The 15,764-nt window shown below is 38.2% G+C and overlaps 1 protein-coding gene and 1 long non-coding RNA gene across 2 annotated transcripts in view; one reads left to right on the top strand and one right to left on the bottom strand.

The window, feature by feature from the left end:
* Nucleotides 1–8,182: 8,182 nt before the first annotated feature.
* LOC106733732 (uncharacterized) overlaps nt 8,183–15,764 on the bottom strand; it is a 51,360-nt gene continuing 43,778 nt past the window's right edge. Inside the window, exon 4 of the long non-coding RNA XR_001369655.1 lies at nt 8,183–8,197. This is a non-coding gene — a long non-coding RNA (uncharacterized LOC106733732). The remainder of the gene's footprint in view (nt 8,198–15,764) is intronic.
* Nucleotides 10,192–11,361, top strand: LOC102501574 (olfactory receptor 2A1/2A42). The gene has a single exon (XM_006139892.1). The coding sequence runs from the start codon at nt 10,192–10,194 to the stop codon at nt 11,131–11,133; it is 942 nt and encodes a 313-aa protein (XP_006139954.1). The 3' UTR covers nt 11,134–11,361.

Raw genomic sequence — 15,764 nt, 5'->3', positions numbered from 1 at the left:
TCAATTCCACTCAAATTAATCTACATATTTAATGCAATTCCAATCAAATTACCAGAGACATTTTTCACAGATTTTTTTAAGAATCATAGAATTTGTCTGGGATCATATGAGTCTCCATATTGTCAAAGCAATTCTGTGCAAAAAGAGTAGAGTAGGAGGCACCTCACTTCCTGAACCCAAAATTTATTACAAAGCTGTGAAAATCAGAACAGTATTGTAATGGCACATAAACAATCAGGTAGATCAATGGAAAAGAATAGAGAACCCAGAAATAATCCCCAAAATGTACAGTCAACTGATTTTTGACAAAAAGGCAACAATCAATCCAGTGTAAAACAGAAAAGCTCTTTAGTAAATGGTGCTGGAAAAACTAAGTATCCACCTGCAGAAAGATGAATCTAGACCCCTATCTCTCACCATTAAAAAAATCAACTCAAAATGGATCAATGATCTAAACCTATGAACTCAAACTATGAAACTATTGGTAGATAACAAAGGGAAAACACTTAGAGACATAGGAGTAGGCAGAGACTTTTTGAGCAAGACCCCCAATACACAGACAATATCTCAAAAATAAACAATTGGAATTATATCAGATTAAAAAGCTTCTGTACAGCAAAAGAATCAATAATTAGAGTGAATTGACAAACCTCTGGAATGGAAGAATGTATCAGTCCCTCAGAAGAGGGATTCATAACCAGGATATACAGGGAACTCAAGCAGCTTACCCAAAATAAATGATCAACCCAATTAAAGGATGGGAAATGAGCTGAACAGATAACGCTATAAGGCAGGCATAAAAATAGCCAGAAAGTATATAAAAAATCCTCAGCATCGTAAAACTGCAATAAAATATCACCTAACCCCAGTTAGAATGGCTAAGATTAAAAAAATAAAGAATGATACATGATGGTGAGGCTGTGGTGAAAAAGGAACTCTCCTACACTGTTGGTGGGAATGTAAATTAGTACAGCCACTGTGGAGAACAATATGGAAACTCCTCAAAGATCTACAGATAGAATTGCCATATGAATGTTTGTTTCACTCTGAGAAGTTTTAGAAGCTAAAGTTGCCTCAAGCTGATAGTTTAATAGAAAACATTTTTTTAAAAACATAACAGTCATCTTTCATTGGATGTAAATGCTCGACTAGGATATGAAAGGACTCAAATTCCTTTGGAGGAATGCTAAGCCAAGGAGATGAAGGTCTAGTTCAGTGTATGGCCTTCATGCTGGCCCTCTTCAGTGGTATTTGCATCACCGCTCGTGTTTGAGTTCCTTATAAGAAAAGCAGTAGCTGAAGAGCTCATAAGCGGCTAGCACCATAGAAACCCCAGCGACACCCCCTTTCTTCACGTCGATGTACTTGTAATACCAGTAGTAACCTCTCTGAAATGCTCCAGCAATGCCTTTAGGGATAAAATCCCACATCAGTATCTAGCTTGGCAGCTCCCCAAGTTTGAAATCCATGAGTTCCTTCTTCTTCACTGGCAGGACTGATGCTATCTTGGAGTCCTGATGTCCATGTGCACTGCACAGACCGCACAAGGGCTGCTGATTACCCAGTACATGCCCAAGCCTAGAAAACATATTTTTTGAGGTAATGCATTTCTTAAAATTTAGTTTGTTTGGCATCATATTGCTCGATAGTTAACTTTAGCTCAAATTTTCTGTTTTTGTTAATACACAAAAATAACTTTTTTATAGTTGATATTTATATAGTGAGAAATACAGGAAAGCATGTTCTAGAATTATTATTTTCATGGAATTTCACATGATTTTTGCCACTTAAATCAAATGTAGTTAACTTGGGGAAAATAAAAAAAGAAATAAAGAAGAAAAGTGTTAGTTTTTATGTATACCAAACCGGTTCAAGCCAGCAGCATTGCTGGAAACCAGGCTGCCTGTGGCTGCAGGCCCTAATGGCCAGGACCTGTCACTCATCCACTGCAGCATCCCAATTGCCTTTGGACTCTCAGAATCTCAGTGTTTTGATTTTTTTCTTTGCTCCTGAGGTGAGGCTTAGTAGGTCAGTTGTAGGCTCACCACTCCTTAGAAATAAGGAGGATTTTGGATCACCCAGGACCAGTGACAACAGTGTATGGTCTGGTGAGCAACAGATATGGCCAGGACCTGTCACTCATCCACTGCAGCATCCCAATTGCCTTTGGACTCTCAGAATCTCAGTGTTTTGATTTTTTTCTTTGCTCCTGAGGTGAGGCTTAGTAGGTCAGTTGTAGGCTCACCACTCCTTAGAAATAAGGAGGATTTTGGATCACCCAGGACCAGTGACAACAGTGTATGGTCTGGTGAGCAACAGATAGGCAGGCCAGAAGAGAGATCACCAATTTTCTAATCCTGCACACCTATTAACACTCAGAGATACCTTGAATAAGTTAGGAAGAAACATATAGATCACCAGATGACTAGGAACAATCACAGAGGCTCAAGAAATATGAGCAACAACAAGAAGCCTCTCCCCCAAGGGAAATCATCAAGCCCACATCACCCACAGTCAATTCAATGGACATCGTGGACATGTCAGATAAGCAATTCAGAATATTTGTAGTGATGAAACTAACTTGAGATGAAAGGGAAAAGAGACAATGAGCTCCAGGAGATGAGGACATCCTTTCATGATTTGAAAAAAGAAACAGACACCTTAAAAAAAGAACCAGATGTAACTTCTATGGTTGAAGAATGTGATACAGGAAATCAAAACCTCCCTTAAAAGTACTAAAAGTAGCTTAGATCATGCCTAACATCATGCCTCAGGAAAGTGGAAAAACAACAACAGGAAAAATGCCAGGCAAAAAGAAATAATAAAGGTTTGAGCAGAAATAATTGAAACAGAAAATACAGGAATCATACAGAATATAAATGAACACAAAAGTTGGTTCTTTGAAAAGATTAACAAGATCAACACACCATTGGCTAGAAAGATGAATAAGAAAGAAAGAAACCAGATAAACCAAATATGTAATGAAATAGGCAACATTACAGCATACATCATAGAAATACAAAATATCATTAAAGGATACTATGAGCAACTATATGCCAACAAACAGGAGAACTTGGAGGAGATGAACAAATTCCTGGATGCATATAATCTACCAAGATTGAATCAAGAGGACATAGAAAACCTAAATAAACCAATAACAAGCCAGGAGATTGAATCATTAATAAATAACCTCCAGACAAAGAAAACCCGAGGTCCAGATGGCTTCATTTCTGAATTCTACAAAACATTAAGGAAGAGTTAATCCCTATCATACTCAAATTATTTCTAAAGATTCAAAAGGCAGGAAACCTTCCAAATTCATTTCATGAGACTCCATCATCCTCATTCCCAAAACACATAAGGACATGACAAAAAAATAAAACTACAAGGGGTACCAGTCAATCCAGGCTGGAAAAACTGGGTATCCACCTGCAGAAAGATGAATCTGAACCCCTACCTCTCACCATTGACAAAAATCAAAATAAAGTGGATCAAAGATCTAAACAGAAGACCTCAAACTATAAAACTGCTCCTGGAAGATACTAGGGACACTCTAGGAGGCATTGGGGTAGGCAAAGACTTGTTAAATAAGATCCCCAAAGCACAATCGATAAACCCCAAAATAGACAAGTGGGATCACATCAGACTAAGAAGTTTCTTCATGGCAAAAGACATAGTAATTAGTGTGAATCAACAGCCCTCAGAATGGGAAAATATTTTTGTAAATTATGCAGCGGATAATGGACTGATAACCAGAATATACAAGGAACTCAAGTCGCTATTTGAAAGAAAGATGGTTAACCGTATTAAAAGATGGGAGAAGGAGTTGGAAAAAAAACACTCTCTAAAGATGACATATGAATAGCCAAAAGGCATATGAAAAAATGTTCAACATCCCTCATCATAAGGGAAATGCAGATCAAAACAACGAGATACTACCTAACCTCAGTCAGAATGTCTATGATAAAAAAGCAAAAGATGGTAAGTGTTGGTGGGGTGTGGTGAAAGGGGAACTCTTTTACACTGCTGGTGAGAATGTAAATTGGTCCAGCCAATGTGGAGAACAATTTGGAGATTCGTCAAAAGTCTACAAATAGAACTACCATATGATCCAGCAATCCCACTCCTCGGTATCTACCCAAAGGACAGAAGAATTCTTCATTGGAAAAGTGCTTGCACATCGATGTTTATTGCAGCACTATTCACGATTGCTAAGACATGGAACCAACCCAAATGCCCCTATTTGGATGAATGGATTAAAAAACTGTGGCACATATACTCTATGGAATACTATTCAGCCATAAAAAAAAAACCCTTGCTTTTGACAGAAAGTGGAAGAATATGAAAGATTTACTGCTGAGTGAAGCAAGCCAGGCTATGAAGGAGAGACATTGTATGTACCTACTTAATATATACCAAGTGTCTGCACTCTGTGACTGAAACTGATTGACCTAAGGTTGTACAAACACAAGAGATGGGGGTTAATGCCAGATGTGGTGCGTATGGAGAAGAGGGACCTAAGGAAAGACATTTGGAGGAGGGATATGGAGGCAGAGCATTGACGGAATGGGGAGGTGTGGTGTTATTGGTTGAAGATATTTCGATCAACTGGACTGTGTGTGTGTGCCCAAGATCCTGAGAGGAGAATGGAGGAGAAGGGATTGTGGCGTGGCCAACCCCCCTGGGGGGTGATTTCCTGCTTTCTGTCTTTCTGTCTCTGTCTGTCTGGCGAGCGCACATGCCCTATAGCAAAAACCTCTCCAAAAAAAGAAAAAAAAAGTCTTTTTACAAGAAAAATGAGAAATAGTGATTGTTTAAAAAAAAATAATTGGAATAATAATAATAATGATTGGGAAAATCAATGAAAAGAATTGAATGATGAAGTGGGGAGAATATCTCTGTATTAACTGACATGCATGGCATCCCCTTTTGAAAAAGCAATGTAATACACTGTAAAGTTATATGCAATCCAACATAACATAAACAAGATTATGATGATAATAAAAAATAAATGAATAAATAGAAAATATTTTTAAAGAGAAATAGAGAGAAAGGAAAAAGATATTGAAAGCTTTTATGTTTATCTACTAGGCACCAGGCTTCTCACATGATAGAGTACATTTCTGTATCCCTAAAGAAATCCTTCTTTTTTTAGTAGACAGGTACTGTTGAAGCCTGGAGAACATATTCTTAAAGCATGGTAAGTGTGTGAAATATCTCCTCAGATTTATGCCATAACCCTAGTAGGTCAGGGATGATTCTATAATAAAGTCATTATATTGCAAATTGTACCAGTGCTTCATATGAAGTCTTTGTTGTATATAATATATGTATTATATATTACTTATACACACACACACACACACACACACACACATATATAAACATGACAGCAAATAGCTCTACCCTCCAGGAACAGGTGGTAGTTTCTAGGGGAAACTGTCTTGGAGAGGGTCTTTTCTTCCCCTGAGGCGATAGACTGAATCCAGCACCCAGTCCCTTTCAGAATACACTAGAGAATTCTTCCAACTAATAACCTGCCTTGTTGGTTTATGCCTTAAAAGTCCTTCACTTCTGGCAAGTTCTAATAAGTCCCACTAGGACATCTTACCCTCCTTGGACTCCCCAAAACACTCCATGCCAGAGCTCTACACTGCATCTCCACCCCTTGGAGAGTTTTCTGGAATCAGCTGATTTCTCAAGGTCCTTACTTCCCACTTCTGCTGCATCACAAGGGACCCTAGTTACATCAAGGAAAGCTGAATTGCAGAGGTAATGCCAGGAGTTTGTTCATTGTCACATTGGTCCTGCTTCCTGACAGTTTCACCTGGACCATCTGAAGATTGGGGAATGAGGCAGTGCTAGGATTCATGAAATTCAAATAATGCCAACCATGTGGGTCTGTAATGAGATACATAGTCTCAGGGGTGTTATCTGTGGCTATCTGTGTTTCCTAATTGCATGTTCAGCTGAGGATGAAAGCAAAAGTAAAGAAAGACAATTGCTTTGTCTCTCTTTCCCAGCAGAGACTGGTTAGCTTGAGGTTTCATGACCTCTCCAATGACCCCTTGAAATTAGGTGGAGTTCATCAGAAAACGAATACTTCTTTTCTGAGGATGCTGTTAAATATTTCTATCAGGAACAGAAGTGGGGTTTCTGTGCCCTTCACAGAAACTCCCAAAATGTATGATCCCATCCTAACCTTCAGGTGCTCCCCCTTCTGAGACTCTTGAGTTCAGTTGTGTGAACTCACCAGATTATATGATTTTTCTTGGTCCTAAATTCCTCTCTGATGTGCTATAGCATCTAGTCTTTGGTTCACTGTTACTCTGTTACTGTCATGCTTTGTTTAAGTATTGAAAAGAGAATAGATGAACTCCATTAATGCTAATACACATGATATCCATTCATATTCTGTCTGTATAGTTCAGGGGGGAAATGTACATGCAGTGAACAAATTATGTAGCTGTACTTAGGAGTTAACTAGTTTTGTTTCATTGAAAGTTAAATATTTATGTGATGGAGATTGGATGAGCAAGATAACATTTAAAAAATAAATAAGAAAATTTGTATTAATTTAGATAAAATGGAATAATTTTGCTAGCCAAAGGTATTTGTCACAGAGTATATTATGGAATGATGTTATATTTTAGGAAAATTAATGTTGGTTATTTCACAAACTATGCATTTAATTATCATAAGAAAGCCACAATACATGCTAAATATTTGAAAATATACTTATTAAAATAATCCTAATATTTGTAATATGAACTCATGGATATTAAGTCTAAGTTTCATCTTTTACTAAGCATATAATTAAAGACAGTATTAGACACCCAGAATGTACTCAAAGTATATGAAAATGTTCGATTTTAATAACTCAGAGGATAAGTCCTTGAGGCAGAAAAGGAAAGAGAAAGGACCAAGCTGTTGACGTGATATTGAAAAGCAGAAAGACAAGGCAGTCAATAATACTTTTCTTTTTATTGTATTTTTATGTTTAATGTCTAAAATTTTCAAAAGATCAGAACTATCAACATTCTGCACGTGTTATTATGCTGTTTATTACATAGAAGAATTCAAAAGTATGTTCAGTTATCAAGTTTTACAGATTATTGAATAAAATATAATCACGAAAATTATACTCAGTTCTTCATGTTCTACAGTAGTTCTTATATCCAGAAAACTCACATCTTACCCACTATGTAAGCAATCAAATGAAAAAGGTTGTGGTTCTCCCTTGTTACTTACAAGCATTAGCTGCAGTTCAGCTAAGCTCTGGGTTAATGATGGTTGGCCATTTCAGGGATTCTCTTTAACCATGGCTACTTTGCGTTAGGAGAACCTGTGAGTTCATCAGACTTTGAGATGTACTTTCAGAAACACAGGGTCCATCAAGTTTGATGTTTCATTTACATATACATAAATTATATCCTTCTTAGATATTTACTTTAAAACATTATAGTTGTCTGCTTCACTCAATGACCATGTAACAATTTTCCATTTTTTTTTAATTCTGAAGTCATACATGAATAACTTAAAATGTATCACTATGCCTAAAAGTTACATTTCAAACTGGAATACATTTTACTGTGGAGCTACTTTGTTCATTTCTTCCAGCCCCTAAAATGCTGTTTGGTTTCCATTTGTTGTTTTTATTTAATAATAGGTCATATAAGTATCAAATAAATATAATAAAAACATAGATAAAAGAGACATCTATCCAAAATTTAATTATTTAGTTTGTGAATTCTTCAATTGTACTTACAAATTTTTGAAGTCCTATTTTGATACAGATCAACAGGGATGAAATTCTTCTCAATCGTGGTAGTTCATTTCCTTAGAAACATCATTTCCAAGTTCAATGGCTTGAATTTGGCATAATTGTAGTATAGACTATATTTTTAAAGAAACCAGACCTAATCTGAGGACATCAATACTTAAGTGTTTATTTATTTGTTTACATTTATTTATTTATTTGTCATTGAACAAATGTGTATTAATGACCATGGATACAAAAATGAACTTTCTTTTGTTAAGAGAAATCAAAACAAGCAGGGCTTGTTTCAGTAGTACAAGTATTCCTGTGCTGAGAAAAGATCAATGTACTAAAAACTTATGTTTTAAATTTGTCTTCTAGTGTGATTATCAAAAACTTATGGTTTGTACAGTGTTCTTTTTCCTTCATGTTTTCATCCTGAAAGAAATAAAGAAAACTTGGGAAATTCACAGTCAAATATATTCCCATGCCTTATGTGCTTACAGAACAATTTAGAAATTTTTGTTGAGCATGGAAATGTTTTAAAGTAACATAAAATCACATAAGCTCTGATCAGATACAGAAAATTTTTAATATGCTGTTTCGATTACTATTGTGTCAAGGGGATTGGATACCTTATCAGCGATGCTTATAAAAAATAAACATCTCATCTGGTCTCATAGGAAGGAGCGTGTTTCTTTCCCTGAGTCTTGCTTCAATAAGTTTACCATGGTCCAGTGTCTGATCCTCTTTTTAGTTCCAGCTCAGTTAATTTTATTCGGGAATTCCATCATGGTATCCAATGGACATTTAATAAGCCAGAATATCTAAATGTCCATTTACTTAAATCACAAAATGTGCAAAGAACCTTGTTAATGAATGCATTTCTTTCTTACAGAAATATCTGTTCAAGAAGATACATTATTACTTGTTGGTTGATGACTATGAAATCAGAACAAAAGGGGATAATCAGATCTTCCTTGCCATAGTTATAGATTACCCACCACCCAAGCCATCCATCTGCACTACAGACATAGAGCAACCATGTGACCAGGATACTGATCCAACTGGTGCTCTTTTGCATTCTAGTGAAGTTTACTAAGTATGCACTTGATAAACACTTATCCTCTGACCTGATGTCTATAATCTATATTGGTAACCGCCCTTCTTTTCCTGCAGTCTTTCTTCAAAATGGTAGCCCACATCGACTTGACTTGGTTTCAATAAATCAGTCACATCCACCTTCCCTGCTTCTCAGAGATCACATCAGCACCTGGGATGAACTTTGAAGGGTTCCCTACAGTCTTCAGTCACATGTCTCCTGATAGTGTCTTCTTTTCTATCATTAGGATGCTTACAGGACTCACCAGTTCCTTTCTCCAAATGCAGTTTTGTCTCTTATACTCAAGTTTCTCGAGGAACACCTCCTTGATACCTCCATTGGTACTGATGACAGATAAGCTAGGGACTGCCCCACACACTCCCTCACATCCTGGAAAAGCAGCTAGGACTCAAGTTATTTTCCCCTTGCCACGGCATTGACAAATATTCATGCTACAACCATGCTGAACGTCAGCATGCTTCACTGATGAAGCCGTGGCCTCAGATTCAAGGTCAAAACTCCAAATTGATCAATTTTGCCTACCACTAATTCATAACTCAAATATCTGACCACTAGTTTGTTGATGTTGCCATTGCTCATGTGACAAATAAGCTGAATTATCACTATATCAATATTTTTCCTACTACCCACTTAGAAAGTGTATAATAGTTCTTTAGCTGAGATCAGCCACTGTTTTTCAGTTTAAATTTATTGTGTAACTTATTGTGTTTTGAGTTTCAGATAAGAGAATGTTAAAAATATGAGTAGGATGAATTAATAGTGAGGTAGGCTTATTTCTTCCTTATATTCATTATAGACAATGACCTTTTTTTATTCTCTTGATTCATGGATTTTTTATTTTGATATAATCTAGAAAGGGAATTTCTATATGGATGGTACATAGGGAATATGCCTGCAATCGTTTTCACATATATGTCTGTTGGATCCTACTACACTCAGCCTCCATATCTTTAAGAGCACATGGACACACACACACACACACACACACACACACACACACGCACACACATTTACGTGGTGCACACAGTGGCCACATTTGTAAGAGTGGGTTCCCTGGTGAAACGCAAATTGCTCTAACATTTATGGCTTGTTTTGGACATATTCTTGTAGTAGGTTAATAATTCTGTGAATCATCCAGTTGACCAGTTTCTAAATTGCCAAATATTGGTTTCCATTTTCCAAGATGATGGCATACGTTTATGTGTATGTACGTACATGTAAATATATATGGCATATGAGGCAATAACATAAGTACATAATTTAAAATAACTGTGTCACAAAGCTATCTGGTTCTCTCTTTCATAGTGAAATGAAAGAAAATCAGACAGTCGTGACAGAATTCATCCTACTGGGATTTCCCCTCGGCCCGAGGATTCAAATGGTTCTCTTTGGCCTCTTCTCCCTGCTCTATGCCTCCACTCTGCTGGGGAACGGGGTCATTCTGGGGCTCATCTTGCTGGACCCCAGACTGCACACCCCCATGTACCTCTTCCTTTCACACTTGGCCTTCGTAGACATCGCCTACACCTGCAGCACAGTGCCCCAGGTGCTGGTGAATCTCCTGAATCCAGCCAAGCCCATCTCCTACGCTGGCTGCATGACACAGACCTTTTTCTTTTTGACTTTTGCACACACCGAATGTCTTCTCTTGGTGGTGATGTCCTACGACCGGTATGTGGCCATCTGCCACCCCCTCCGATATTCCGTCATCATGAGCTGGAGAGTGCAGAAGGTCCTAGCTATTGCTTCCTGGGCATGTGGCTCCCTGCTAGCCCTGGTGCATGTGGGTCTCCTTCTGAAACTGCCTTTCTGCGGGCCTCATGAAATCAACCACTTCTTCTGCGAACTCCTGTCTGTACTCAAGCTGGCCTGTGCTGACATCTGGCTCAATCAGGCTGTCATCCTTGCAGCTGCTGTGTTTATCTTGGTGGGGCCCCTGTGCCTGGTGCTGGTCTCCTACTCACGCATCCTAGCTGCCATCCTGAGGATCCAGTCTCAGGAGGGCCGCAGGAAGGCCTTCTCCACCTGCTCCTCCCACCTCTGTGTGGTGGGACTGTTCTTTGGCAGTGCCATCGTCACATACATGGCCCCCAAATCCCACCATCCTGAGGAGCAGCAGAAGATCCTTTTTCTATTTTATAGTTTTTTCAACCCTCTGCTGAATCCTTTGATTTATAGTTTGAGGAATGCAGAAGTCAAGGGTGCTCTGAGGAGGTTGCTGTGCAAGGAAAGTTCATCCCAGTTGGTATGACATTCTGGTAGGTGCCTGGAATCTTCAACTCTTCGCCCAATTACAAGCTAAATCCAGAGTTTGCCATCACTCCTTAACCAGTCCTTAATGGTCTGTTGTTTTAGCAGCAACAGTGGATGTTGCATAGCATACAGTAATCGTTTAACAGCCACTGGTCTCAGAAATTCATGCGACTTCATCAGGTGACACAATTGATCACTGCGACATAGTTGTCAATGTTAACCTATGTTCCAAACTACACATGTAAAAATATTTTAATTTGCAGAACAAGAAAAGTACAAAATAATTGTCACTTAATATTAATGTAACACTTGCTGTGTACCAGAAAATGTTAAATTATTTTGAGGTAATATTCATATCAACACAGTAAAATACTAATAATATCCTCATTTATGAAATCAACATTCTCTATGATTAGAGAATTAATTCACTTACTCTATGCCACAAAAATATTGAGTAGTGAAATCAGAATTCTGGTCCACGCAATCTGATCCATATTAACTGTGAACCATCCTTTTGAAAATGACCTAGTGATAATTTGTCTCTTCAATGGCTAAAGCAGGTGTGTTTCAGTAGTCATTCTATAAATGTTAACTAAGTAAATGAAAGATCATTTAGCCCATACTATTATCTAAAAATAAAAATAAAGTAAGTACCTCCATAAAATATGTATCTTAAATATGGCAGCCATTAGATATCTTGTTCCTCATTATTTGCCTTTAGTTCTAAATATACTTAGTTCATGTAAAATTTCTTCCGGGGTGAATGCTAATAATTAACTAAGTGTTAGGTACCACTGGCCACCAAGAAAATACAAATTTGAATATATTAGAAGAAACTATTTAGTGTTCCATATTTTTAAAAATTGAGATGTATATTATTTTCTTTATTATTATTATTATTCATACATTAAATCTTTTTATGTCATTTAGATTGTGAAGAGACATTAGCCAGCATGATATACACCTCGGTCCAGCCCAGTTAAAACTATTATACACATCTCATCAACAGATAACAAACCTTATCTGTGTCCCACAAGTGTCTTACCTCTCCATTCCCCCCCCCAAATTTCCTTGCCTATGCTCTTCCCCTCCCACACTCTCTTTCCACTTTGTCTCTAATGTACATTACAATTTTTAATACTTTTATGTTCTCCAGTCTTTCAGTCTCTACCATAGAGTGCGGACAGTGGTATATGTTAAGAGGGGACATACAATGTCTCTCTTTCACAGCCTGACTTGCTTTATTCAGCATAGAACAGAGGTTATGAATTTTTTTAAGAGAATTTTTGCCTTTGGGCAGGTGCGCTGGCCAGAGAAAGAGAGACGGAAATAGTGAGAACCAACGTGAGAAATCAACCCCCAGGGGGATACCCACACATAAATCTGTTTTCTCCCATGCTCCTCCCATGATCTTGGGCACACATGCACATGTACCTGGCATGAGTTTTAAGCCACCGAGTCAGGGACATGACCTCAGTTGGCTATGCCAGAGACATAACTGCTATGCCATAATCTGGTTCAGGTTATGAATCTATTATGTTTTTTTTTTTTAAGAGGCTTTTGCCTTAGGGCATGTGCACTAACCAGAGAGAGAGAGAAACAAAGACAGTGAGAGGGAAAGTGAGAAATTACCCCCCCAGGGAGATGATAGGCCACAATCCCTACTACTCCATTCTCACCTCAGGATTTTGAAAGTCACCCAGCATGACTTTCAAGCCACTGGATCAAGTAGTAAAGTAACTACTACACCATCTGCTGGCCCCAGTTATGAATCTTTTAAAAGGAGTATACCAAAGGGCTGAATTCCTGGTCGTGGTATGCCATAAAGGTGCTTGTGCCAAAAGAGTATTCAAGTAGTGAGTATTCCACTTCTACACCTTGCAAGAGAGAGGAGATTCTGGAAGCTGTGACTACTGAAAATGATAGGGATGGGACTCTGGGTGGGAGTCAGTTCATGCACCCTCTGAAGATGTCCCCTGCAGTGTGTTTGGCCTGTGAAAGGCCGGACTTGTAGGATGTGTGTTCACTCTTCCCTAAGGAGTGGAGACCAATGTTCTCAGATGTTTCTGTGCATACAGATCATTGGAGACCTCGCAAAATACAGGTTCTGATTCAGCAGATCTGCGGGAGATGAGCAGAGCCGTGCATTTTTTTTTTTGAGAGGTTTTCGCTATAGGGCGCGTGCACTCACCAGACAGACAGAGAGAGACATAGAAACAGAAAGCGAGAAATCACCCCCCAAAGGGGATGGTCACACCACAATCCCTTCTCCTCCATTCTCCTCTCCTCTCCCGATTTTTTTTTTTTTTACAGAGAGAAACAGAGAGACAGAAAGAGAGAAATCATCCCCCAGGGGGGATGGTCACCCTGCAATCCCCTCTCCTCCATTCTCCTCTCGGGATCTTGGGCACACACGCACACGCGCCCGGTGTGAGTTTTAAGCCACCTGGTCTGGGACGCAAACCACGGTCGACTATGTGAGAATCCAGCGACATAGCCATTATGCTAACTGCTGGTTCCTGAGAGCCGTGCATTTCTAACCACCTCTCATTTCTTGCTGATGCTGCTGACCTACAGACCACACTTCGAATATTAATGATGTGGAGAAACACTGTTAAATCGATGGCTCATGGGGAAAATGGAGAAAATTGAAGAAGAGTTAGAACGAGACCTCATAGGACTTCTCAGCTCTGATGTTCTCCTGGGTTTCAGGGAAGACTCCATGTTCCTTTACTTTTTTATGAACTTTGACTAGAGCACAGGCTCCATTTAATTTGTTTTTTTCATTTTTTTTGTGGGTGTTTTGTTTTGCTTTGCTTTGGGTTTAGCCTGTCTCTGCTTGTTTGTTTTTAATTTTTATAATCCTATGGGGTCAAGAGAAGAGGAACATAATTGGACACCGTGTGGTTTTATCCTCAGAAAGCTGACTCAGAGCCAGGATGTCTGGATTCTATGAGAGATTTAAAAAACAAACAAACAAAGGTGGTTTTCCTCCTTTACACTCAACACTTCACTTCTAATTCCAGATGGATGAGTTTTTTTCCTATACAACAAGCAATTCTCCAGAGGACAGCTGCCATATGACCTAAAATTTAATTCCATTCTACACTATATGGAGAGCGCATCAGATCCTACAGGTTAAGGTTTCAGTCTCACAAGATTCCCCCACCAGTCTCACAAGATTCGCCCACTTGAGACACCAGTAGTGAGCTCCAGGTAGACCTGTGTTTCTGACCCTCTGTCTGTATCAGAATTCCCACACCCACCCTCCTTGGGTTCAATTAATTCATTAAAGCAGCTTACAGAATCAGGAAAATGTTCTACTTGTGTTTACTATTTATTATAAAAGTTACTACAAGGGTGACAGATGAACATTCGGAGAGAAGAAATATATGGGATGAGGTGTGGAAAAGGGGGCTCTGAGCTCTGATTCCATTTAAATGTATGAGGGCTGGAAGTGCAGTCCCAGCTGGCGGCTTCATCCAGGCACGTACGTGAGGAAGAGGAGCCCAAGACACCCTCGCAGCAGAACAAATAAACCCCAAAAGAAAGTCTTGAGCAACTTCTCCATTTGTTTCCCTGTTTCTAAGGATTCCAAGTAAACTTCTGCTATTTTTACTCATAATTGCTCTGGAAATACAATTGAGAATGTCAAACAACCTTAAAACTTCAGCAAACTCTTTCAGAATGTAAACGTCAACAAGTACATCTCAAAATTATCCATATTCGATGAAAGTTAAACTGAAATAGCTTTAATTTTGACAGTGTTTACTATTTTTGTTGACTCAAAAGTGTGCTCATAACCAATATTCCTAAGGCGTGGAATATATAGAAATGTATTCTCTAAAAACATTCTTTGCACAGATTTTCAGTTTGCTAATTGTTCCTGAAAGGCAGACCCCTGATTTTGACATATGGGCATATAATGGAAGCACTAGTGAATATTCACTTCACGTAAGATCTGACTGTTATCTCCGTGCTACTTCCCTTTTATGTTTTGTTTATACAATACATACATGTTTATGTTTTGTGTATGTTTGTTTCACTCTTACAAGTTTTAGAAGCAAAAGGTGCTTGAACCTGATATGTTCATAGAAAACACATATTTTAAGATAATGCATTTAATTAAATGTAGTTTCTTTGGCATCATAAAACATCAGAGTTAACTTGTTTTAGTTCAAACATTCCATTCTTCCTACCCCAAAAAACTTTTTTATAGCTGAGGTGTATACAGTGAGAAATACAGGAAAAAACATGTTCTACAAGTATTGTTTTCATGAGATTTCACATGACTTTTGCCATTCAACTCAACTGTAGTTCACCTGGATGAAAAAGAAAGAAAAAGAGAGAGAAAGAAAAAGAAAGAAAAGAAAGAAAGAAAGAAGAAAGAAAGAAAGAAAGAAAAAGAGAGAGAAAGAAAGAAAGAAAGAAAGAGAAAGAGAAAGAAAGAAGAAAAAGAAAGAAAGAAAGAAAGAGAGAGAGAGAGAGAGAGAGAGAGGGAAAGAAAGGAAGAGAGAAAGAAAAAAAGGAAGAAGAGAAAGAGAGAAAGAGAAGACAAAAAGGAAAAGAAAGAAAGAAAGAAAGAAAGAAAGAAAGAAAGAAAGAAAGAAAGAAAGAAAGAAAGAAAGA

Source organism: Tupaia chinensis, unplaced genomic scaffold (assembly GCF_000334495.1).
Source record: "Tupaia chinensis unplaced genomic scaffold, TupChi_1.0 Scaffold000010_1, whole genome shotgun sequence".
Classification (NCBI taxonomy): domain Eukaryota; kingdom Metazoa; phylum Chordata; class Mammalia; order Scandentia; family Tupaiidae; genus Tupaia; species Tupaia belangeri.
Note: the sequence above shows the minus strand (reverse complement) of the source record. Positions and strands in the feature narration are given on the sequence as shown.